Below are 27,552 nucleotides of genomic sequence, written 5' to 3' on the forward strand. Positions count from 1 at the left end.
AAGCTTTGATTTTGTAAGGCACACCCATCTTCCAAATCTTGCCTAACACCGCATCGTGCCTATTAGAAGGGCCAAAAGGAATACGAAAACTAGCATAGAATTGATAACAAGAAGCTACCAAAAATTCCCCACCCGGATCCGCGGACCAACTAACCTTATCTTGATAGAAAACACCAATCTCAACATCCGCTAAGATTAAGCGAATAGAGAATAGAGATGATCGAAGATCCGTAGACAAAATACTTTCTTTAATACCAAAGTCTCCCTAACACCAAACATCATCAATCTAACCACCCATTCCACCCAGTGACACTTTTTTAAAACAAGATAAAGAATAGAGCTCTGAAAACTTCTCCCTTAAAATGATATCATCCAACCACTTAGCTTCCCAAAACGGGGTATAAAAACCATTATCTACTATGTACTTACAAGAAGCCACCATAGGATCTTTCACAGAAGAAGCTCCTATTTTAATAATATCCTTCCACCGAATGGATTGAGAATGACGGAATTTCTCCACGGGACCACCACAAAAAACCTTCATTGAGATATCACCATAACGAGCTCTCAACAAACCAAACCAAAGATTATCATTTCCTGGTAAAATCCTCCATCTCCATTTGTTAAGAAGCGCAAGATTAAAGTCCAAAATATTTTTAATACCTAGACCCCCCTTCTCAAAAGAAAGACACACCTTCTTCCAACTTACCCAATGAATATTTTTCTTATCCTCCGAACCACCCCACAAAAATTTCCCTTGAATGCTCGTAAACTCTTTGACCACCTTCGACGAAATTTTGTAGAAAGACATAGTAAATATAGAAAGAGAGCAAAGAATTGACTTCAAAAGAGTAATCCTACCTCCAAGATTAAGAAAATGATTCTTCCACCCGGATAAGCGGTTCTTCATTTTATTCAAGAGAGGTGTCCTAAACGAGAGCTTCCTCGGATTTCCACCGATAGGAATTCCAAGAAAGATAAAAGAGCTTGCCTCCACCCTATAAGAAAGAACAAAAGAAGCGCCTTCCAATAAATTGTTATTAGAATTAATATCAATCACTTTGATTTTATGGTAATTAATGCCAAGACCCGACACTAATTCAAACGCTTTAATAGTCCAAACTTGCTTTCAAGAACCTTCCCCTAATAACAACATGTCATCTGTGAATTGAAGGATATCGACCTAACACCTCCTTTTTACGGCAAAACCACAATACTTACCGATCTCTATATACTTTCTAACCAACCTCGTCAAATCCTCTGCTGCCAAAAAAAAAAGAAAAGGGGGTAGAGGATCACCTTGCCTCGAACTTTTCTCCACCACAAACTCTTTTGTAGGGCTACAATTAACCAACACTGACATTTTGCTTTGAAAAATCAAAATGTCCATCCATCTCCTCCATAACAAACCAAAGCCCATTTTTTCCAACATAATCCTTAAGAAATTCCAATTCATTTTATCTTACGCCTTCTTGAAATCTACTTTAAATAAAAAACAATTCCTCCCCTTCGATTTAGCGTAATTAACAACTTCAATAGCCACCAAAACCCCCATCAAGTAATTGACGGCCCGACATAAAAGCGCTTTGACACGGAGAAACTATGGAATTCAAAACACTTTTTAATCTTCCCACCAATAACTTTGCAATTGCTTTGTACATACAACCAACTTAACAAATGGGACTATAATCATCCAAAGAAACCGAATTATAAGATTTCAGAACTAAAGTTAAAAAAAAAAGAAGTTACCGCTTTCGACAACACAACTCCGAAATGGAAGCAATTAAAGAAGTGAATAAAATCCTCTTTAAGAAAATCCCAACAATTTTTTATGAATAAAAAATAATAGCCATTCGGACCCGGACTCTTAGCAATCCTGCATCCCCAAATAGCCTATTTAATTTGTGCCTATTGAAAAGGGATCTCAAGCCCTAATTTCTCCTCCAAATTAATACTCTTGAAAGTTATCCCTTCAAATACCCTCCTAACTCTCCCCGTTTCTGAAAATTTACCCAAAAAGTGGCGCCACGCCTCATCTTTCACTTCCTCCACCGACTCAAATAAAGAGCCCGAAGACAAAATCGGACCAATATGGTTATGTCTTCTCCTCTCCTTCATAGCCTTATGAAATAAACTACTATTACAATTCCCATCCTTCAACCATTTGACTTTTAATTTTTGAGCAAGCATGTTCTCCTTAATTCTCAAATTCAACCAAAATCTACTAGTCGCCTCTTTCCTATCAAACAAGATAGCAGAAAGGTTGTCCTCCTCCTCAACTTCCAAAAAATCATCCCCATAGTTAATATCCCTCACATTCTCCTCCACTTCCAAATTAATCTTTCCAAACATGTTTTTGTTCCACCACTTTAATTTCTCTTTTAAAACTCTAAGTTTTTCTTTTAGAACAAAATCACCTCTACCTTCCACCTTTATCTCCTTCCACTCCTTCTCCAAAAAAGGTAGAAAAGACTTGAACAAGAACCATTCATTGTTAAATTTGAAAGGTTTAGGACCCCAATCATTATTATCCAACACTAACCACATCAGACAATGATCCAAAATGTCTCTAGCTCTAGTATTTTGACTGATCACATGCATTCTATTAATAATTGTGTCTGAAATATGAAATCGGTCTATATGACTCACAAACTTTTCATCCCCACTATACCAAGAGAGTTTCTTCCCCTTACAAGAAATATCCACCAATTCACTTTTCATAATTAATTTCACAAAAAGATTAATTTCTAAATTGTTATCATTTAAAGCTCTCCCTTTCCTTTCACTGCCTATGGAATTGATGACACATTGGCATATTACTTTTTCCTAGATTTTTTCTTAGTACTTTAATTATATTTAAATATGATATTGCATGAACCAGGGTAATTCATGAAAAGATTCAAAATATTATGAAAAATCTCAAGTCACCTCAATGTCACTATAATTATCAGTCAATTCTACACTATTATATATGGTCGAAGTTATGGTGATGAAAAGCGGGGTAGAAATAACACACAAGAATTTCATAATATAAGAACAATGAAGATCTCTTTTAATTGTTTCATGATCCATGATGAAAACAATTAAGTGAGTGCTAGAAATATTGTGTCGTGATTAGATGGCGCATGGCACGATTTGTGAAATCAACCACCCTTTCACATCATATTACTGAATGATCTTTGCGGTGTTTGAACACCCTAGTATATATGATAATCATTGGGCGAATAGTAATGTTTGTAAATTTGATTTTAAGAGCAATATTTTTAGAGTTTTTTTGAGAGAAGATAATGCATTATGACATTTCTATAAGGGATGAGTTCCCGATCTTATGGATTAGCCTAGTATCCTTGTATGCTACTGCTATGGTAGTTTATTATTTGTATGTTATTTATCTAATATAAGCACTTAATGTTTTTATTGAGTGATCAAATGTCAAATTATTTATCTATTTGACCCCCACTTAGGGATAATGGTGGAACTTTGAAACTAAAATATTTATGTTATTTGAATGTTTAACCTTTGGCTGTAACTTACTAAAGGAATCAAGAGCTTGTATAAGTTGATAAAGGTTTGTTTATTAAAATACTAGCATAAAATAATCTCATAAATGAATAATCAAATAGAATAATAATCTAAACAAGCAAGGTCAAATAAGGAGTGCAAGGGAAAACCTAGGTCACACTCATCCCTGATAATCTTTTATTATTTTTCAAAGTTTACTTTTTGTAATTCAAACTCGCAAACAAGTCAACTAACACTTTTTTTAATGAGTAGAATTTTAGATTCAATACTAATTACAAACTTTGTATTGTATACTTAATGGTATTCATTATAGTATTACTTGTATCGATTTGGTACACTAGTGAGATCACTATCATGTAAGTTTCTTGGGAAACTAGAACCTGTTCTATGGTCCATGTAAATATAATAAAAACAAATAATAGGATGAATTCATAGAGATCTGAGATAAAAAGTGAGGAAGAGTAGGGATGAGATTAATCTAGGTAGGAGGAAAACCCTATGAAAAAACTAAGAGAAAAAATTAAAAGAGAGAGAGAGAGAGAGAGAGAGAGAGAGAGAGAGAGATTGTTAGTGTGTGTGTGTGTGAGAGAGAGAGAGAGAGATTGTTAGTGTGTGTATGTGAGAGAGAGAGAGAGAGAGATTGTTAGTGTGTGTTTGTGTGTGTATGAGAGAGAGGGAGGAGGGAGGAGGATGGAATAAAAGGATACCTTTCACCCAATGTAAGTTACAAGCTATCATTAGGTTATCCACTTCTTGTCTTGGTAGGCATCAAGATAGTTGTGGAGGTTGTGCGACCTTGTTTTGCAGGTAATAGGTTTTATTTTGATGATAACACTAGAAAGTAAAATACTAAGAAGACTTCATCATAATAAGAATACAACAAATGACAATTCAAAGAGCACTTAAACGGTTAAAAATGAAAATCATAAATGTAAAGGTTTGATGAACTTGACTAATAAAAGAAGAAGGCAAACCAAGAGAAATTATCTAAAGCCTCAAGAGATCTCAAGCAGTGTCAACACATAATATGATTTTTTTTAACTCTTGGTATTCGGCCTTGCGACCGAATAATCTAAGAGGACCAATCTCACCGTCCACTAGCGGGGACCCCGTTTAAAGCTAGAGCAGAGGTTTGTATGGATTGGCACACTACAATGATTGTTAGCATATAGTAGAAATCGAACTCAAGACCTTGAAATGAGCACACTCTCAAGAGCCAAGCCTCCGCCTATAGACCATTGTCAACATTGTCAACACAATATATGATATCTGGCAAAAAACTTGTAGAAAGAGTTAAACTCTTAAATTAGTATGAGAGTGACCTTTTGTAAAAGCAAAAGGGATTTTTTTCATAAAATTATACGTCTATAAGATCATACACACTAAAAAATTTTTCTCAAATGATTTACCAAAAGAAAACACTTTGAAAAACATATAAAAGTTGTATATAATAGGATGGGAGCAGTCAAAAATCCATAAAACATATTTTGACTTTATTTAACTGGTTGTGCTAACCAATTAGATTAGTGCTTACTTAAGGCGCAAGGCACATTGAATGCACCCAAATTTTGTCCAATGGCTATATATCATTTTTATCCTTTTTGGGAACTCATACTCGAGTAATTTTCAAATATTAATCGATTATGTCAATCGATTTGAAACGACTATTTTTTCTTTAATGTTATTTCCTTATTTAGGGAACCTCAAGCCTATAAATAGATGTCTCATTTATTGTTTCAATTCATCCAGAACTCGATTTGTGTATTGACACCCACACACTTTCTCTCTCAGTTTTATTTTTTACTTTATTTCACTAGTTCTTATAGCCAAATGCTTTTGTGTGGAAAGTTTCATTTGTGAGTGAGATGTTTATTGTAATTATGGAAGGGTGGCATTATATAATTTCACCAAGGATGTTGTTCATGCACCTTGGATGAATACTATCCATTTAGGGATCATATATGTGATTCAACGCTAAACTCATTAAAAGCTTATGGTTGGGGAATGTGTGATCAGTTCCTACTTATTTATATATTTCGTTTGAAGATCATCTAGCTTTGAAGATATTACCATTGGTTCATGGATAGCCCTATTAAAACCATATTAGGTTTTGAGATCAGCTGGGTTAAAATCCCAAGAGGTTAAATGGTAATCATGTTAAACCAATTGAGCTCAAATATATTTTGGAACTTAAATACTAACTTCTACAAGGTTCATGTTCATGGAGAGAAGACTAACCTCTTCAATTTACATTTGGGAAGAAATCTTGGCCACTTTAATATTAGCAATTTATTGAAAAGACATAAACGCCCATATGTATCGTCTTGTATTACTATGGTTGTAGGACAACCCCAGTTTCCTTGTATAAGGGCGTTTGTGAGTTTTTCCTACTAAAAGCTCTTAAGTATTATTGGAAACTCTCAATACCAAGTCTTGGGGAGAGGAATATGCCCTCTTTGTTTTTTACTGAACCTCTATAATTCCTGGTGTGTTTCTTCTTACTTTAACTTTTTAATTTCTACACTTTAATATTTTATTTCTGCTGCTTAGACTTAGAAAATATTTTCCATCTCTGATTAAATTCCCAAAAGTTTTCAAAACCCTTATTTTTCCAAACCACAAAATTCGCCCCTCTCGCCTCTTGTGTGTAAAGTCTCAAGTCCAACAGAGGCCACTTCTTGAACCTCCTTCTGAACTTCCTTCTGATGTCCAACTTTATGCTTAGAGGGCTTCTGAACAACCTCCTCAGTTTCAAAAGCAATATACTTCCATTTTCTTTTAGGCTTGTATGCACTACCTTATGGGTCATCATGAATGCCATTCATAATCAAAGTGATTCCAATATCTCTACTATTTTAATGAATGCTTGAATAACTTCAGGATTATCCATCTTGGAGATGTATGGTTAATTATCAATGAAGGCAATTTTGGCACTTCTGATCCTTAGATGATTTGCAAGTTTCACTAACTTCTTCTTTGTAATCAACTTCAAATTAGCCAAAACAACAGTAAAAAGAACACTTTCAATAGTTTCTTTCAAATCTTCTTTAGCACCATGAGCCTTTAGAGTCTCAACAACCTACCTTGATGAAAGAACTAAAAAAAAGCCTTGCATAAGGGGCATTCTTTTTGTAATTCTTGTTGATTTCCTTGACACAATCACACAAGTGACTGAAGATGTAAGTAGTAAGGTTGATTTGCTCAGTATTGACTAAGAATCCACTAAAATGTTTGTGATCCCAAGAGATTTGATCAATACTCCCTTATCTTGGAATCAAACATTCAATCAATATTTTGAATAGAAGTTTATACTTAGACTTCATAATCTTCACTTTACCATAATCTTATTTACGATAAAATAGAAGTTGCTTGAACACCTCAGATTCTAGACTATTGTCTTTAGTGTTCAGAGCATATTTTCCAATGTTGTCCATACCCAAAAGTTTGGCAATGTGACTGTAAGTGATGATCACATTTATCCCCATCATAGAAAATATGATTTTCGCCTCTTTGTATTCAGCCATACCTATTTCATCCCTAGATTTTCCTTTGAGTTCTCATGAGCAACAATCTTCTGGTTTTCTTCAAGAGTATCATCAACTTCATTATAAACCTTAGCCCTAACCCAAAAATCTTTAACCAAGTAAGGGTAAGTTGGTCCATTGATCATATTAAAGAAGTTCATCCACCATTGAGCTTCAAAATATTGATGAAGAGGATACCCAATAACTCTAAAGGATTCAAAATCAATAATTTGCTTAGATCTTTTTAGTAAAACTTCGTAATTTTGGGTTTGACATGGTAACTCTTTTCAGATACAAATACCATTGGAACTTGTTGAGATGATGATGCCATTGATGGAGCTTTATGAGAATCTGGAATATTCAGATAATCATTATAGGCGCATGTAATCAAGGGAGGATTAGGACAAATGCTGATTAGTCTATGTTTTTAGAAAAAGAATATTTGAGATTTCTTTTGGAAAACTAAGATTTATATTATTTTTATTTATTCCTAATTTGAAGAAAGATCTTGTAGCTATTTCAGAAAAGAGAATATTGGATTCAAAATGAAGCCCAAACCCATTCTGCAAGTATGTATAAGAAGAAAACTTGGAAAACCTAGTTAATCAAGCTTTCTTGTAAGGAAAATAGTGGGAGCAATAAGGGTTGTTTTTTTGGGAGTTCCTAAAGTTCTTCGTGTTTTATGTTTATTTATGTCACTCATGTATCATCTGATACATTTAGGTGGACTTGTGTTCTCACTCTTGAAGCTTTTAAGAAAGAGAGTTTATCGTTGTTCTTGATCAAAGCTTTTAAGCAAGCTCAATTATTGTTCTTAGTTAGGGTGCGTAACTAAGTGTTTTGTTTATTAGAAACTGTAATCTTTCTACTCGCGTTCCCTTGGTCACGGGGTGTGTGACTATTTTATCATTGCGGTGATTGGAAGTGGGATGGCGATTTCTCAGGTCTAGATGTCGACTTCTAGACAGAAGTAACGTTGGGTAATGATTAAGATAGAAGTTGTAAATGAGGTGTTTAGCTTTGAACTCATACTGCTGATACTAGACTTCCTTCATGGCTTGGTATCCCCCATATTAGGTGTTGTTTGCACTGAACTGAGTTAACAATTCATTGTGTTATTTATCATTCTCTCCTCTACTTTCACTTTTGATAAGTGTGTTGTAAGTCATCAGATGTTATAACATATGTCTTAACATTGTGTGTTGTTAGGACATCTGTCTTGACATCTGTTGTAAGAGGCAGAGTTTCACAACCAATCCACACTTTCCAAGAATCGTGTAATGTATCATGTCAAGATCAATGAAGAGACTGAAATCTTCATATTCAAACACTTATGTTTCTATTTTACGTTTCATTTTGCGTTTCACTCCTTATACACAATATTTATTTCCCCTCTCTTCTCTCTCTCTCTTTGTCTCTCTCTCTCTCTATCCCTCTTTCTCTATCCCTCTCTCTCTCCCTATCTCTCTCTATCCGCCTTTCTCTCTCTCTCTCTATCTATCTCTATCCCTCTCTCTCTCACTGTCTCTCTCTATCCCTCTTTATCTCTCCCTCTATCTCTATCCCTCCCTCTATTTATCTTTCTATCTCTCTTCCTATCTTTCTATCTCTCTCTAAATGTTCAATCTCGTCTCTATTGTTCTACAGATATGGTGGATACCAAACAAGGAACCAACACTTATGGTAAAGAGAAGAAAATGATTAATAAGATTAAGAAGGTTTCTAAACAAGATAATGCATTTGTCAACACTCATGGAGTTCGCATGAAAGGTGTTGTGATTGGTGGTCTGATCTTAGGTCCTTAAGGAATTAAAAAGGAAGAAACTTAAGAAGTTAATGATTGTGTTCCTCTTATGATGACTTATCTAATTGGAAATGGATAAAAGTTTGTCTTTAAAATAAAGGAAACCAAAGACACTAAAGATTTCACTATCCCTCAAGTTAAATCTAAGAGTCATCTATTTGATGATCCATTGGACATCGTTCCTCTTAGAGTTGTCCATCCCAACAAGGATAAAGGTAAGGCCTTTAAATCTACTTAACCATCCAATATTTCTACACCTAAGGATGACCATGTAGTTACAAAACCTAATGTTAAAAGGAATAAAAATGTGCACGAATAACATGATAACATAATTCAGACTATAGAAACCCTAAATGCATGTGACAATCTGACAAGTGATAATATCATTGATAAACTTTTAAGTGATGATATTGTTTTTAATAAACCCCTGCATGAAATTATTGTTGAAGTTGGCCCTAATGTTATTTGTAAGAATGTTATTTGTGATGTCAATAATAAGATGTTTGAGACCGTGATAGATGAGGAAGATTTAAGTGAGGATGAGTTTGAATCTAGTTAATATGATGATAGATATAATATTAAATTTGTTGGTAACAATGAGGATGGCACTACTCAAACTGAGTTAAGTGTGTCAGAAGAAGTTACTAATTATGCTGAAGAGAGTGGTGAAAATGAATAAGAAGACAACCAAGTTGTTGTTGATGTTGAAGTAAGTAATAAGGATACTAGTAAAGACATGAGTAAAGATGCCAGTAACATTGTGAGGGTCACTGAGTAGGGTGATGTGACAAATAGTAAGGATGTCGCTAATGATGTTAACAACATTGTTGGATAAACATTTTGGAGGTTGATGCTTCTATTGTTCAAAACAATCGCTCAATCAATATGTTTAACAATTTGATAATGGAAATTTAAATGTAATAAATAAAGAGATAGAGGGATAGAGAGGACACTGGGAGGTGTTTAGGCAGTTCACATATCGTCCTCGTTACGGCTACGTCTGCCCCCAATTCCAATTTGGAATTGAGATATCAATATTACTATGCAAAAAATTATTTACAAGAGATGTCAAGCAATCCAAACCCACAAACCTTATGTTTGATGTTAGTCCTTGCACTTCTCTTCCCTTGATCTGAATTTGATCAAGTTACCCAACAAACACCAATTGATTTACCGCCTCACGCTACTCTTTTGCAAGAAACCACCGTTCTTCAAACCTTCATTCGGTCGAATCCAAATTGCGAGTTATTCTCCCCCAAGATTACTAATTGTTTCACCGTCTCAGGCTACTCCTTTGCAAGAACCACCCGTTCTTCAAAGCTCTTCACTCGATCAAATCTAATTGCATAACTCTTGTCGAAAACCCCCAAATCAACACCCTGATCTTTGAGTAATAACCTTCACAGTGTTTCCGATGAAACCCAGCTATGATTCTTAATCCAACCATATGTTACAACCAACCTAAATTGAACATTATCAACCAAATCTAAATGGAACCCGAACAATGAATGATTATGTATACTTTGTTTATGTGTGCATATATGAGAGGTTGAATATGATGAGAAATCTTAATATGTGTTTATAATTTCATCAACTTAAAAAAAGATGCTTGTATGATGCATTTATAGTAGTGCAAGTCAGTGGAAAAAGGGATGCCTAAAATGTGAAAAAGAAACAATTTTTCATAAAAATAGCAATATGTGTCAACACATGTAAGTCATGTGTCAACTTATGTAAATACATGTGTCAGCCTATGTAAATACATGTGTCGACCTGTATCAGGTCATGTTTCGACACATTCAAACAAAAGCTACAGGCTTTAACACTGCAACACATGTGTCGACCTGAAAATCCTATGTGTCAACACATAGACCTACAGACATTAAACTGCAGCACATGTGTCGACCTGAAACATGCATGTGTCGACACATACACAACATGTGTTGATACATGAGTTAGCACATAGAAACAGAAGCTACAGGCTTTATTATTGCAGCACATGTGTTAACCTATGAATGGTATGTGTTGACACATACGCTTGTGTTTTGAGCAAAAAGTGATTTTTAAAGCTTCCAATTGATTTTTAATGCTATATAATTCATTTTTTATACATGATACCTTTTTCAAACATGTTATAGGTGCATTATAAGATCCCTAATGCAAAGGTGCACATGTTGACTCGGAGATACCGTTTAATGTACAAAAATGCTAAAATTTTCCTGGTTTTGACATCATTTAAAATATCTAATGGGCAAGTACACTCATAAGAGGATGTTAGTGAAATTTCAGAGGACATTTTGGTACCTGCTACTAAAAGACGTAATAGATTAGTAGGTGGAAAGAAGCTGCCACAAAATGTTTATTGTTGTTCCATTAAACAATGTTTTCTTCCATTTCGAGGAGAGTGTTCTAAAATGGAAGTATGCCTTCCATAGACGAATAACCCTTAAGAGAGAGTTATCTGAAGAAGCCAAAATGTGTTATGAAATAATGGAGTTGTTGAATGACGCACATGTCCTGAAGATTTTGGTTAATGATAGTCTTTGTATCCAAGACTGATAAAAGAGTTCATTGTAAACCTTCCCAAAGTCCATGTTCATGGATATTACTTTGATTTTTATCTTACCATCTTTGATCAATACCTACTAAGAGGAAAAATAAGTATTGTTGATTGTGTTCCTTCACTGAAGATCATTGCTCAAGAGAAAATTGGAAACTTCCATGACGATTAGCCATCCAAAAGTTTATCGACTTCCTTAAACTTAAGTGTCAAATATGCTATTGTGTATAAGATCGGTGTTGCCAACCGGACACTCTCCAACCATGGTTCAGGTTTTATCCCTATAGTCTTGCTAGTTTTCTATATCAAATAGGAAGTAGGGTTGCATTTAATTTTAGGTGATTATATATTTAACTAAGTGGTGAAGTATGTTGAGTCTTATGCTATTAAACTTGACATTAGTTTTTCTTATTCAATCTCTGATATTTTGATTAATAAAAAACATTTATTAAATAATTAATAAAACTAATTTATTACAATATTATATTTTAGATATTAGTAATCTTTTTAATGTGTTTGGAAATTTTTTTTTTTGACAAATGTGTTTGAAAAACTTAAAACTAAATTAGTAGTAATTATTTACACAGAGTTTGTTGATAGTAGGAATTAAAGAGTAGCACCAAATTAATGGCGCGTGCAACGAAAACTGGACCCAATCTAGACACATACTTTTCCAAGATTTCGTCACACACTATTGGCGGCGCAATTCCTATGATCTCTCCAAAAACTACAAAAAAATTTAAAACTTACTCCCCCATTTAATTTCCTTTATCTCCCCCACTAACCAAATCATTACTCTCAATTAATAACTATAACACCTTTCCCATTTAGTATATCAATAATCCTATTATTAATCCGTAACATACGGTCTTACATAGTATTTTAATCTCATGTGTAACGTATGTAACATATCATATAACCTAACTATAATCCATAATAATCATAACCGTTACTTGTTTTTCATTTTCCTTTCACCTATTCCTCTTCCACTTTTTCTCCCTATATATATTCCTCAACCAACCTCTACTTACTCACCAAACACACCACACTTCACTCTTCTTCTTCCTCCTCCTTAACAAACCCTTCCTCTCCCCCTCTCTCTCTCTCCTCAGTTTCTCTCTCTAACCATGTCTACCCACATTGATAACCTCTGGATATTCGCTTTAGCTTCCAAATGCACACAAGAAAACATTGTTTACTCTCTTTTGATCATGGCTTTACTCTGGCTAACCATGAATTTCTTTTACTGGTCTCACCCTGGTGGTCCTGCTTGGGGCAAGTACTATTATTCCAACAACAAAAACAAAAACAACCTTAAATCCTCTCCTATGTTCATTCCTGGTCCTAACGGTTACCCTCTAATTGGAAGCATGAACCTTATGTCTTCTTCACTCGCTCACCACCGTCTCGCTTCCGCCGCAAAAACATGCAAAGCAACTAGACTCATGGCTTTCAGTCTCGGCGACACACGTGCCATAATCACGTGTATCCCTGATGTAGCCAAAGAGATTCTCCATAGCTCCGTTTTCGCTGATCGTCCTATCAAAGAATCAGCTTACTCTCTCATGTTCAATAGAGCCATAGGTTTCGCACCCTACGGTGTTTACTGGCGAACCCTTCGAAAAATCTCAACCAACCATCTTTTCTCACCCATGCAAATCAAATCATCTGGACCGCAACGCACTGAAATTGCGGCTCAGATGATTGATTTGTTCAGGAACCGCGGGTTTGGTCCGGTTCGTGATGTTTTGAAGAAAGCATCGCTTAATAGCATGATGTGCTCTGTTTTCGGACAGAGGTTTAAGATTGATGAAGTGAATGAGAGAATGATGGAACTCAGTGGGTTGGTTGAACAAGGTTATGATTTGTTGGGTTCTCTTAATTGGGGTGATCATCTTCCTTTTTTGAAAGATTTTGATGTTCAGAAAATCCGGTTCAATTGTTCTAATTTAGTACCCAAAGTGAACCGGTTCGTTGGTTCAATAATCTCCGACCACCGAGCCGACAAAAACCAAACCAACAAGGATTTCGTTCATGTTCTGCTCTCTCTTCAAGAACCAGATAAATTGTCTGACTCCGACATGATCGCTGTTCTCTGGGTAAGTTTATTAAAATTTCAATTAATTATTCTTTTAATATTTTAATATATTAAAAAAATATTTTTTTTTTATTGTCTTAAATTAAATATTACATTTGGAGACAAGAATAATTTGTAATTTGTTTTGTACAGGAAATGATATTTAGAGGGACCGACACGGTTGCGGTTTTGATAGAGTGGATATTAGCGAGGATGGTGCTTCATCCTGACGTGCAGAGGAAGGTACAGGCTGAGCTTGACGCGGTGGCGAGTGGAGGTGCATGTGGTGTTACGGAGGAGGACATGGCGGAGACGGTGTATTTGCAGGCGGTTATAAAGGAGGTTTTAAGGTTGCATCCACCAGGCCCACTACTATCGTGGGCCCGACTGGCCATCACCGATACGACAATTGATGGGTATCACGTGCCAGCGGGGACGACAGCTATGGTAAACATGTGGGCCATAGCTAGGGACCCGGAAGTATGGAGGGACCCACTTGAATTTAAGCCCGAGAGGTTTATGAATGGAGAAGGTGCTGAGTTTTCGGTTCTCGGGTCGGATCTAAGGTTGGCTCCGTTTGGGTCGGGTAGGAGAAGTTGCCCCGGGAAGAGTCTGGGTTTGGCAACTGTGACTTATTGGGTGGCTAAGCTTTTGCATGAGTTTGAATGGAAGCCGTTGGATGGATTGGATGAAGTGAACGGTGTGGATTTAACGGAGGTGCTTAGGCTTTCTTGTGAAATGGCGAATCCTCTTGATGTGAAAATGGTCCCAAGGCGTTTAGTTAAGTTAAATTAAAAAAAAAAGTGCTTTTTTTTTAAGTTTAAGGAGAAAAAAGAGAGGTGAAAAATGGGAAGGTTAAGCATGTGGAGGGGGCTTTGTGGCAGAAAAATGAATGAATGGGAGCCACTGGTGAATGTAGTGAAGTTTTAGTTAGATTGAATTTGGTCTTTCTCTTTAATTATAATGGGTCATTCAGGTTTTCTACTTTTTTGTCTTTTAGTAGTTTTTTTTTTTTTGTTTTTGTTTGAGATTGTCATGTTTCATTTCATGTCTAAGTTGTTATATTATTATGGTTGATTAATAGAAATATCTGTTGCCCATGTAAATATTGCTCTCTCATATTAATACAACTTCTAGTTCTATGTTTATCGCTATATAATGGTTATGTAATTATTTTTCATCTAACTATGAAAATAAATTTAAGTATTATATAAAAGGAAATAAATATAATCTAAAGTAAAGTTATTCATTATTGTACTCTTTTTTACCTTATTTAGTTTAAAATATAAACTAAATTTAATTGATTAATTAATTAATACACGTTTAATTACTTTATAACTTATAGGAGTTGACAATTATATGTAAGATAAACCGCTGAAATCTAACTCCAAAGTCTATTTTTATAGATATCAATCTTTCTCTTCCTACACTCAATTAGATAGTAGTAGTTTTTTTTCTTCTGGTGTACTTAATTTATTCATTAAAAATTAATTATAAATAATATTTTTCTAATAGTATTTTAAATAATAAATTATTATTATTATTATCCAATGAATTAACTATCATTAAATCATTTTAAATAAAATAAAAAGTGTATTAAAAACATTAACATTAAATAGTTTAAAAATTATCAATTTTATAATAATAAATGGAGTGAGCATATATAAAATAGTAAAAGTAAAGTATTATATTTGTATATAACAAAATAATATTATTTAATTTATAATTTTTTATTAAAAGAATTAAAAATTAAAATTAAAAATATATAAATGTGTTTAGAAAAGAAAAAATATTGATAGAGAATATTCTTAGTACATTTTACAAGATTCTTTCAATTATTAATTTACATTTTTTCTGTTTAATTACTTCTTTTAAAAGTCAAATAAATATATTTAAAAAAATTGAAACTTCCTCTAGGACCAGTGCTTAGTGTAAAAACATAATATATGCTGCAAAATCAGATATCATAAATATTTCCTAGGATATTAGGACAAATAAAATTAGACTGCCCAAAAGGTTCATTTTTTTCTTCTTTGTTTTAAGAGAAAAGCTATATTGACACTATATCTAACACCTATATGGAATAACCATCCATGTATTAGTTTTATTTGTTTTTAATAATTTAATCAATTTTGATTTATTTGCAATAAGTTTTGTTTTGTTATTATACATGATGTAAAATATGGTGAAGAAAAAATGGTGTCAAAATTACACATCTCTTGTTTTAATTAGATTAGGGAGAACACATAAAATCTCTAATCATTTTAAGATATTAAGTTAGATTTGACCATAAAATTCATTCACATTTTATGTATAAATGTTAAATATTCTCCTCTTTTCCATAACCACATGCACATTCTAACGAGTGAGTTGAAATAATTTGTCTCTTTGGCTAAGTTTTCTTTAGTATGAATTTTAAGATTTAAAAGCTTTTATACAAAGAGCAACACTTGACTATTTGTTTCTCCTCATCCACGTCTAATAGAATTTTGACATTTTCATCTTGTTTAATCACTTGCCCACTTTTTCACTAACTCTCTAAGACATATCTTTCCTTCTACAATGTTTTCATTTTAGTGTAATTAACTTTTGATTATTGAATTGATGTCAGGGCTGGTCCCGACTTTTTGAAGGTCCTGGGTAAATATTGAATTTCTTAAATTTTAATTTATTAATATAAAATAAAATTTAATAATATATTTTTTATAAAATAAAAACTAGACACAATATAAGTTTAATAATAAATAAATTTATAATATAATAAATTTTTAAATATAAAATAATATAATTTATATTTATTAATCAAAATTTATTTTTTAAAAATTGAAAAGTTCCATATATGATTTTGTTTAGTTATGTTAGTACATTTTATTTTGAAAATTCATGTGCCATTTTTGTACAAAAAAAAATCATGAAATTGTAAAAACTGCTATATTCACTTTGGGAGGTTCATGTGCCAGTTCAGAAAATTAATAAAAGTATTGTAAAAATAACTTCTGGATCGAACCTGACATAATTACTACTCCAGCTAAGTTTCTTACCGCTGAGCCACGACAACAATTCATTAAGATTTTAACAAATGCTGTATTTAATACATTATTTACTTATTTTTTTTCTATTTTTTTCGATTTTGTGGCCCTCGATTTTTTGAGGCCCTGGGCCGTGGGACTGCTTGCCCTGACCCAAGGTCGGCTCTGATTGATGTTACAATTGGCAATAACATTTATTTTATATAGTAATCGAATGACCTACTGCAGCAGGTTAAAATTACACTCAACCTGACAGTTGTCGGTCTTAAGACTAAACTAGTTATAAATAATCTTTTTCTAACTCTTACTCTAGTACACCCACTTCCCACACAAACTTACGGGAGGTAACAACCCTGAGTTTGTACATGAGAGCAAGAAATCTTGTAGATGTGTGAGGCTTGGTAAGCACATCAACTCATTGGTCTGTGACAATGATATAAAGGACTTGAGACTACTTGGCCAACATTTTCTCTCTGACAAAGAACATATCTATCTTCATATGCTTGGTCCTAGAATGCATGATGAAGTTATAAGCAAGCAAAACTGTTGATTGATTGTCACATAGAATAACTGGAGTCTTGGCTGAAATGAACAATTCTTTAAGAAGTGTTTGAACCCATGATAAATCTGCAGAGGCTTGAACAAAAATTCTATATAAATTAGGACCAAAATAAATTGCCACACTAGATATGCTTCTTCTAACACCGGGTCAGATGCCTAATCAGCATCACAAAATACTTGAAGATAGGGAGAAGATCCAGGAGAAAGTGGACTAAGATGGAGCCTATGACCAATGGTACCCTTGAGATACTTTAAATTTCTTTTGACTGCCACCAAATGAGTCTCAAAAGGATGAGCCACAAATTGACAAACCTTATTCATAGAGCAAGCAATATCTAGCCTGGTTAAAGTAGCATATTGTAAGACTCTAACCAAAGACATGTAGAGGTGAGGATCAGCCATGGCAGCTGAGCTTGTTTTGGTCAATTTACATGTAGGTTGCATAGGTGTGGTAACAAAGACTGGACTCAAGCATATTGGTGTTATGAAGAAGGTCCCTTATATATTTGGAATGAGTGAGAAGAAGAGAATGTGGGCCCATGTTTGACTTGAATTCCAAGAAAGTAATCCAAGTATACAAGATGTTTGAGAGAAAATTCCAGAGCTTGATGATGAGAGTGTGCAAGAGAGAATAGAAACTGTTAGTGATGATAATACCATCCACATAAATCAGCAGATAAATTATATGTCCATCAGAGCAATAAGTGAACAAGGAAGGGTCACACTTGCAAGCCTTGAACTGAAGTTGAAGGAGAGCTGCTTGAAGTATTTCAAACCATTACCTATGAACTTGCTTAAGGCCATAGAGAGACTTGTTAAGCTAGCACAACAAAGTGGGATTGTAGTGCTCAAAGCCCTTAGGTTGCTTTATATAGACTTTTTCATCAAGAAATCCATTTAGAAAGGCATTGTTGACATTAAGCTGCTGAATAGACTAGTTGTAAATGAGAGCAAGATAAAATGATCCTGATGGTAATAGGCTCGACCATAGGAGAAAATGTTTCATTAAATTCATAACCTTGTCTTTGATGAAAACCTTTGGCAACTATTCTAACTTTCTACTCATTTACTATCCCATTAGGGTTTTCTTTTACCCTTACAACCCATTTACACTCAATAGTCTATTAGTGAGGTGGAAATGGAACAAGAATCCAAGTGTCGTTATAAATTAGGGCATAAAATAATGCCTGCATGGCAGCTTTCCATTGTAAGTCAGCAAGAGCCTATTTAACAGTCTTAGGCTCGGTATTGGCAATAAGCAATTTGGGTTACAATCTAGGTTGTGAGAAACTTGCCTGGGCTATAATCTATGTAATGTTATGATTAACTGGCATGCAAAATACATGAATAACAATGAGTGGGAGAGGTAATGAAACTAGTGAAGAGGATGAGAGATTAGGACTAGAGTAAAAGGATTTCAAACTAACAGACTGAGATGAGACTCAAGCAAGACTGATAGGACTGGATGCTAAAGGAGAAATTGAAGAAGTGATGTGAAGAGGTGGAAAGAGACATGTGAGTGAAATGAAGTGGAAATAGATGCAAATGAAATAAATAGCTCTTTGTAGGGAAAACTTAGTTCATTAAAAAGAACATCTTTAGATATTTAAAGCTTGCTACCATATGCTAAGCATTTGTAACCTTTGCGGAAAGTAGAGTAACCAAGAAAGAGGCACTCTTGTGATATGAAATCTAACTTGTGTGTGTTGTATGGCCTGAGTAAAGGAAAACAAGCACAACAAAAATCTATAAGGAAGGCATAATCGATTTAAAGCTTGAACAACACATTGTATGGAGTTTTAAAATTGATGGGGGCTAAAGGAAGTATATTGATTAAGTAGACAATAGTAGAAAAAAGCATAGTCCTAGTAAGTGAGAAGCAAGGAGGCACTGGGTGGTGAGAGATTAGCAATCTTCCTGAAAGATGAATGAGGCTTTGTCCACACATTTGGTCGAATTTTCCAAGAAGGATAGTTATAAGAAAAGCCAAATTGCGATGTAGTCAGATAGTGCGAAGTGGAGTTGTGCCAACAGTTAAGAGCAGTGTGACCAAATTTAGAACATACTGGGCATTAGGCATTTGAATTAGAAAACTTGCCACCTCAACCTATGACATTACGACCACCACGTGGACCTCTATCACCACGAAATTGTTACGAGTAATTAGGCGAGTCATAATTAAGATTATGAGTAGAGTTGGGAGCTAAAGACAAATCCGAACCAATAGGATTCACATTTTCAAAAGTATCAGGGGTTAGGATTAACATGAGTGAGGCTGAGAGAGACTAGATCAGGAAAAAACTGTTTTTTGAACTTATCTAGACGTAATTCATGAGCCCAAAAAAATTATTTCAACCTCATCTAAGTCTATCAATCTAAATTTACTTTCAACAACCGAAACAACTAAAGCAAAGTTCGATGGTAAACCTTCAAAAATAACATCAATATGATGTGAAACATGGGTTGGATCACCAATTGAGGCTAACGAGTCCACAATAGTGTGAGTTTTAAGCAAATATTCTTGAATACTGGAATTGTCAATAGTCAGAGCACGAAGCTCCACACGAAGTTGTCTAGCACGCGCACGAGTTTGCCTTTAAAAGTAATTGAACAAACAATCCCACACCTGATGTGCACGAGTGCAATCAAGAATACACAAAAGGATTTCGTTCGAGCATATAGATTGAAGCCAGAAAAGGAGCATTTGATCTTTATGCAGCCATCGCGGATATTCATGATCCACTTTACTTGAAATTAAAGCATCATCATTCACAAACTGCGAAGGAACGCAAGTGCAAACAACAAAACTGGTGAGATTATATGCGTTGATGTATGATTTGATTTGTTGTCTCCATAGATAAAAGTTCTTCTCATCAAATTTCTATTAATACTAAATCCTCTTAATCCACTTGTAACCTCCACCACTGCTTTTCTATTAATTCTAATTTGAAATCTCTTAGGCTATGTTTGGATATGTAAAACTAATGGAGCAGAATGAAGCAAAACGGATGGGAATGGAGCGGACGGAGCGGAATGGAATAAAGATACCATTTCATTACTTGGACATTTACGATGAAATATACGAGTTTTGTCATTTCGCCCAAATCAGAGGGTACAAAAAATGACGGAAAGTGATTAAATGGGATAAAATACTTTCCATTAGGTTCAACTCCATTTCATCCAATTTAAATTAATTCAAGCAATGAAACTTAAATTTATACCCATCCATTCTATTCCATCAATCCAAACATAGCCTTAGGCTATGCTTGGATATCATAAAATGAACGGAGTGAAATGGAGCGGAGTAGAATGAAATGGAGTAGAGTAGAGAGTAGCGCAATGGAGATTCCATTATATTGTTTGGAAATTTTAGAATGGAATAAGACAAATTGTTCATTCCACCCAAATCGAAGGGTAGGGAATATAGTGATAAGTGATGGAATGAAATGGAACCCATACCACTATATTCCGCTCTGCTCCATCCAATTTTAAATTATTCAAACAATACAATATTATTCCATTCCATCTCATTCAGCTCCGCTCCATTCGATTCTATCAATCAAAAAAACCTTAATCTTGGGACTCTTAAAACCCTACTTCATTCTTAGTTTAAATTGCTAGTATTTTTTATTAATTTTTATTTTATAAAATTATTTTATTAATTATAATTAATAAAAATATTTTAGTAAACAATATTAATTTTATTATTAAATAAATATATTTAATTGCTTTCGTAATAACGTTGACACTTTTTTATAAAATGAGAAATATTACAATATATTTTGGCAATAAATTTTATTTTAAAAATAATTAATTTAATTTGCTTAATAACTTGAAAATTTAACTAATATTTTCCAAAAATTAATTAAATTAAAAATGTGGCACATTATTTAATACACTACTGTAGTTGGGCAAATACGTGTTTAGCCCCACACGTGATTTTCACACTCTAGTGTCAGAGTTACGAATTGCCATCTGAGACAGGTTTAATTGCTTTGCTCTCTCAAAATTAATTATTTTTGGATGATCTGTGATATCAACAAATCTTTGTATTAAATTTCATAGCAACTAAAAATTAATGTGTCACTGTGATGCACACTTGAATAAGTTTTATTGTCGGATGTAGGATCACATTTCCTAGTAAGACGACAAATAGTATATCATATTTTTTTCATTCTAAAATAATTTATATATTTATTTAAAAAAAACTATTTGAAAACGTGAAATTGTTTTATTTTTGTACCGACTTAAAGGCTTAATAGATCCAATAAGTAGATGACTATGAATTGGTATCCTAATCTCAGAAGATAAAGATAAATGAGAATGTACTACTACAAGTTACTTGGTTACAAAGTAGTTCATGGTTTGTCTTAAACTTAAAAGTGAAGCTAAAGATAGAAATGAGAAGTCGAAAATTACTTATAATTTGTTTAAGAAGTCATACTTAGAGTTTACATTCATACTCAATGTGAAATTATTGACCAATGGAAAACAATTATCTCCTATCACTCCGTTCTAAAATAATTGTTATAGTTAATTATTTTACATAAATTAAAAAAATATGATAAATAAAAAAAAGAATAATAATTTTACTAGACTATTATTTGTTTGTTATTGGTGTATTCAAATTATTATAAATATAAAATAAGAAAATAATAAATTAAGAGTATTAATTAGAGAATAAAATTAGAAAATAAAAATAAAAATTGTATTGAAAATTTAAAACGACAATTATTTTAAAACAAATAATTTTATCAGATGCGACACTTATTTTGAGATAAAAAAATATAAAATATTATTCACTTTAAGTATTTGTTTTAGGTGTGAGATCATTCACGATTTTGTCACTTAAAAAAAATGTGTTTTTGAATTGAGCTGTATATATATTATATATAAATTGTCTTTAATTTTAATTTCCAAATATCGTAAAACTATTTTAGCTAAACCAAAATAGTTTCATTTTTAGTTTTTAACTCAAGGAAGGTTATACACTTTTACTTTGAATACAAAAGGAACTTTTCTAATTTTTTCTTTCATTTATCTTTAGGCTAAACATTAATTGTAACATTTATATCATTAATTATATGACCATAACTTACCATTAAGAGTCACATGTGTTGTTGGTCTATCTAAGCATAGTAATATTTTAGTTTAGTTACATTTAAAATTTTCCTTCCAACGTTCCTGTAAATTTTATATTAAAAATCTTAGCTTCTATTTTTTTTACGAAATTTCATTTTGTATATTTTAAATACTTTGTTTGAATAAATATTGTCCATAAAACTTCAAAATTATTAATTCAATAATTTAATTATATTTACATATTAATAATTAAAATTTTAAAAGGAATCATAATTGAAATAAAAATTAGAGACAAAAATTTTATTTAGTATATTTACAAGAATAAAAAACATTTAACACTTTAATTTAAAATTGGATTTTGTAATAAAAAATAAATAATAATTTTTTATTTTACCATTAATTTGATGACTAACCCACATTTAAAAAAAAAAAAAACATACATAGTAATTCAATTCAAACTAACATAAATAATTAAAGTAATCTCTCTAAAATTGATTGTATTTGAATTAAAATTTATAATTGTTAGAGATTTTTCTTTTTTAAAAAATTGTTAATTTATTAATATTAATAATTTATTTACATCAATATATAAATATAAATGCGGCAAGATAAAAATTACTCAAAATCAAAAAGTTAGACTAATTTAACACAATTAATACATATAAGTTGAGCTATCTCACTCATTTAATCGTTAAAGATTAAACTTCGTATCAATTAGTTATTCATTTAACTCAACTAACATAAAAAATAAACTCAAAATTAATATATTATATTAATTTAACTCAATTAACACATATCAATTGAGTTATTTTATTCATCCGATTGAACTTCATACGAACTACTTTATTCATTTAACTCAACCAGAATTAACCAAACAAACATAGTTTAACTCATTTTAATTTCAAATCACTTTACATAATCAACTAATTCAAAATTAATCATGATTTTAAACCATGCAAACATTTAAACTAGTATATGGTGAATACTACTACTAGTAGACAAGCTATGAAAAGTGATTAAAACAGTACAAAACTTACTACTAACTTTTTATGTTATTCTTTCAATACAACATAATTGCATGAACAGAACATTAAGTACACCAGATCATGTGTGCTTGTGACTGCAAAACCTGCAAACATATGGACTAGTCTTAAATCAATCATGCAAGAGTTGTCTATTAACCAACATTTCAAAATTTTCACACCAAAAAAAATACATAATCAATTTGGCACTATTAAGTCACACAGACAAAAACCTTGGCCTGATCTTATAGCTTTTCACAAAGTACATAGTTCTTTCAGCTTTCTAGTTTCTTGGCAACTGTGACTCTTACACACAACGACATCTCCATTACTGTGCTGAGTGGGGGCACCACCACCACCATTACCTTTCTGCTTGTCCTATTTCCACCTTTGACGCTCTGGAACAATAACACAACCTCTTTCTTTGTCACAAACAGGACCACTACACACAGCAACAGAATCATAGTAATATTTTAAAGATTCATGGTTTTCAAGATATGCATGTAGCCACTTCAAGTGATCAGGTACAATCTTACTCTAATTTAGCATGTACATGGATAGAATGTTTTATTTATTACAATGCTTTTTATTGCTTTTCTTTTCCTGTATTGGTCAATTTTAAATTTATTTCATGTAAAGAGGTTTTGACACCATTTTAATGTAAATGGTTACTATCATATGATGGTATGGTAGGTGAAAGTGTCTCACAAATGATTAATAAGAGCAATTTTTTTGTACCTAGAGTTAGCTAACTATAAATATTTAATTATAGTCAATTCAATTTTGTTTTAATGATCATGTTTTTCAATTTTCTTACTTTTTTTAATAAAAAATATTTAATGATATATTAGACTCTTGAAACTCATTAGTAGGGGTGACAAAACGGGTCCGATCTGTTGGACACGTCCGGTTTGTTCACACTTTAGTGTGAGGCAGATCAATGTTTTAGGCCCTCACCTTTTAATGTGACCGTTTCTGTTCCGTCCCGTTTTTATGTGATTTTTACGGACACGGAAATTAACATACATTTTTATATTTTTAAGTTTAAAAAATATAGTGTCCGCATGTTTATCCCACCTCGAACTCACTTTTTTGTGGGACAGATCAAAATTTTAGACCTGCACCTTTGACTATGCCCGCCCCACCCTGTTCTTTTTTTAATGGGTTTTTATGGGGCGGACATACCCGTTTGCCACCCCTACTCATTAGGTTTCGGACACGTCTTAAAGTTTAGCAAACGCTTAAAGAGATATTTATAAATTATCCGTTAAAGAAATTCTCACATCGACAACGAAAATTAAATTCACAATCTTTCAACATGTGAATCAACTCCTTATCAACTGAGTCGATCAACGTTGACTCAATTTTCTTATTCTTGTCAATTTTTTTTTTCACTTTTCAATGTCTTTATTTTTTCCTTTGTTAGTTTGTGAAAGTTGGGGTTATTCATAACAAGTACTAACTTTTAATGATAATCTTACGTATTTAAATCTTTTATTGACTCTAATTTTGTAAATAGCTTGATTAGGTAGTTTATGTTGTGAAAATTTGACATTTGTGTTTTATTTTGTTTCGTAAGTGAAGATTGAATGGGAAAGCAAAGAAGCCGCGAGCAAGTAGAATTGAAGTTAAAATGGAGAATAATTGAAAACCCAAATTTATTTAGTTTTAGTTAAAAATTAATTGAAGATACAATGATATATTTAGATATATTCACGCATGAAAAGTGAAGTGAATTTTTAATATAATCGATTAAAATGTCATAATTAATTTTATTTTTGATAAATAAAAAAGTGTCAAGATTAATTTTACATTTTTAAAACCATCTTTGGTTGATTTGATGGTGAAAGCTTGGATTTCACTTTTTTCTAGACATCAAAAAGATTCCACTTTTCTTAGACATCATAATGATTTCACCGTTGATTATATTTTTTATATTGATGTAAATTAATAGCTATCATACCACAGCAGTTAAACTTATTTTTGTTAGGATTAAATATAATTAACTAAGGGTAATGCTAACGAGTGTCCTGGGGTACTAGTTGAGAGATTAAAATAGTAAGTAAAGCATTGTTTAATAGATTAAAACGATAAATGTTTTACCTAAAATATATGTATTCAATGTATTGAAATCTTAAATAATTAATTTTTCTAAAGAATATTATGTTTGTTCAATGCATTGATCTAGAATAATTTCTTTATTTGAAATTTTTAACCATTACCCCGGAGCACTAGTTAGCATGACCCTCATGCTAACGAGTGCTCCAGGGACACTGGTTAAGCATTCCTAATAAAGAAAATATGTATATTCAATGTATTGAATATACACAATATTCTTTAAAAAAAAGTTAATTATCTATGTTTTTATGCATTGATTACTTATTTTTTAGGTAAAAAATTTATATTTTTACTTTATTAAATAATGTTCAACTTACCTTTTTAATTTTTTAACGCACTCGTTAGCATTACCCTTAAACTTAGCAATAAATTATTTTAATAATTTTTAAACTAAAAAATTTAAAAATATCTATTTTTTATTTTTAATTAAATAGTTTAATTGTTTAGAATTCTTAATTTCTTAAAAAAATTTCACTTCATTCGAACACAACATTAGATAGAGTACCTTTGGACAAACGAATGTTCTAAGATAATTATTTTTGTGAGGGAAAGTAATTTTTAAAATGATGGGTATTATTGAATATTTTAAAAATTAAATTTAAATAATTTTAAATAACACATAAAAATAAATATTTAATTTTTAAATAATGTCAATATCAAATTGATTCTTATTCAATATTTATTTGTATCAAATTGTTAATATTATAATTCAACAACTTTTTTTTTTTTTGAAAAATGTTCTTATTAATATTTTAAACTTTACAAATTGATCCTCATTTTTCAAATATTACAAATAGGGTTTCTTTTAAGATTCAAAAACTGTAAAATTTTCTCTTTAAATTAAAAAATTACAAATTCCTCCCTAAATTTTTAAAATATTGCAAATTTTTTCCTTTTAAAATTTATAATATTGTATATCAATCCTTATAAATTTTCAAATTTGGTTCAAAAAATTTAAAATTTAATTTTTCCCAAAACATTTAACAATTTTTTTATTACTCAATTCAAACAAAATAATTTAAAAATAAATAAAATTAAATCGAAATCCTTGAATTTTTTAAAATTCGATTTATCCCATTTGAACCTACTTTTAAATATTTTAGAGTTAAGTATATTTTTAGTCCCTATAAATATTTTAAATTTCATTTTTAGTCCCTATTAAAAAAATGACCTATTTTAGTCCCCACAAAATTATTATACACGTAGTTTTAGTCCCTACTGTTAAACCGATGTGTAATTTTGAATGATTATTTTACAGACATGTTTATAGCGTTGTAAAAAGTTCCTTAAAAAAACTCAAAATTTGATCTCTAAGTCAAGATTTGCATTACTTTTATCATTATCTTTTAAAATTTAAAAAATTCATATTTAATTTTTCTCATTTTAAAAAATTGTAAAAAATATTTTATAATATTCTAAACACGTATGAAAAAAAATCAAAAAATTAAAATTTTAAGGGTAATTAGACAGTTTTTAAAATTTTAAAAAATAATAGAGACTAAATTGCATACATAAAAATTTTATAAGGACTAAAATATATCATTTTTTAAGGACTAAAAATAAAATTTGTGATATTTATATTGACCAAAAACATATTTAACTCAATTGCACAAATTCCCCCATGCTCTCAATGTACAACTAAGCAAATAGGTGGGATCAATATATTTCAAATATTAGAGGTTATTTCGTTAATAACAAACTATCTTTTAACTATAAGCAATTTGAATTCCCTGATTAACGATTCGAATATCTTGAAATATATAATAAGAATTAAATTCAATCTAAAATTTGAATACATACAAAACTTTTATAAGAAAAATCAAAAAATTTACATTGACTCGAGCGTTTGAGTCTGACATTGAAGTCTATACGAATAAGAGGTGTTATGTAGATGGTTAGACGTTTATACAAATAAGTGGTGTTATGTATATGGTTAAAATTTGGCGTTAGAGTCTATACAAATAAGCGGTGTTATGTATATGATTGAAATTTGACGTTAGAGTCTATATAAATAAGTGGTATTATGTATATGGTTGGAGTCTATACAAGCGAGTGGTGAGTGGTGTTATGTATATGGTTGAAATTTGGGGTTAAAGTCTATACAAATAAGTGATATTATGTAGTACATGGTTGAAGTCTATACAAATAAGTGATGTTATTATATAGTTGGAATTTGACATTGGTGTTATGTACTTCCAAATTGTTATTGGTGCATTCATTAATTATTAAACTGAATGTGAAATGGAATTCAAA

General features: G+C 31.8%; 2 protein-coding genes across 2 annotated transcripts; one reads left to right on the forward strand and one right to left on the reverse strand.

Moving 5' to 3' along the window:
* Window positions 1-1,908: 1,908 nt before the first annotated feature.
* LOC131619984 (uncharacterized) lies at window positions 1,909-2,721 on the reverse strand. Its single transcript, XM_058891015.1, has one exon. The coding sequence runs from the start codon at window positions 2,719-2,721 to the stop codon at window positions 1,909-1,911; it is 813 nt and encodes a 270-aa protein (XP_058746998.1).
* Window positions 2,722-12,400: 9,679 nt separating this feature from the next.
* LOC131616511 (cytochrome P450 78A3-like) lies at window positions 12,401-14,587 on the forward strand. The gene is made up of 2 exons (XM_058887860.1): window positions 12,401-13,509; window positions 13,641-14,587. Exons 1-2 carry the CDS (start codon window positions 12,538-12,540, stop codon window positions 14,280-14,282), a joined length of 1,614 nt encoding a protein of 537 aa, XP_058743843.1. The 5' UTR covers window positions 12,401-12,537; the 3' UTR covers window positions 14,283-14,587.
* The last annotated feature ends 12,965 nt before the right edge of the window (window positions 14,588-27,552 follow it).

Source organism: Vicia villosa, linkage group LG7 (genome assembly GCF_029867415.1).
Source record: "Vicia villosa cultivar HV-30 ecotype Madison, WI linkage group LG7, Vvil1.0, whole genome shotgun sequence".
NCBI lineage: Eukaryota > Viridiplantae > Streptophyta > Magnoliopsida > Fabales > Fabaceae > Vicia > Vicia villosa.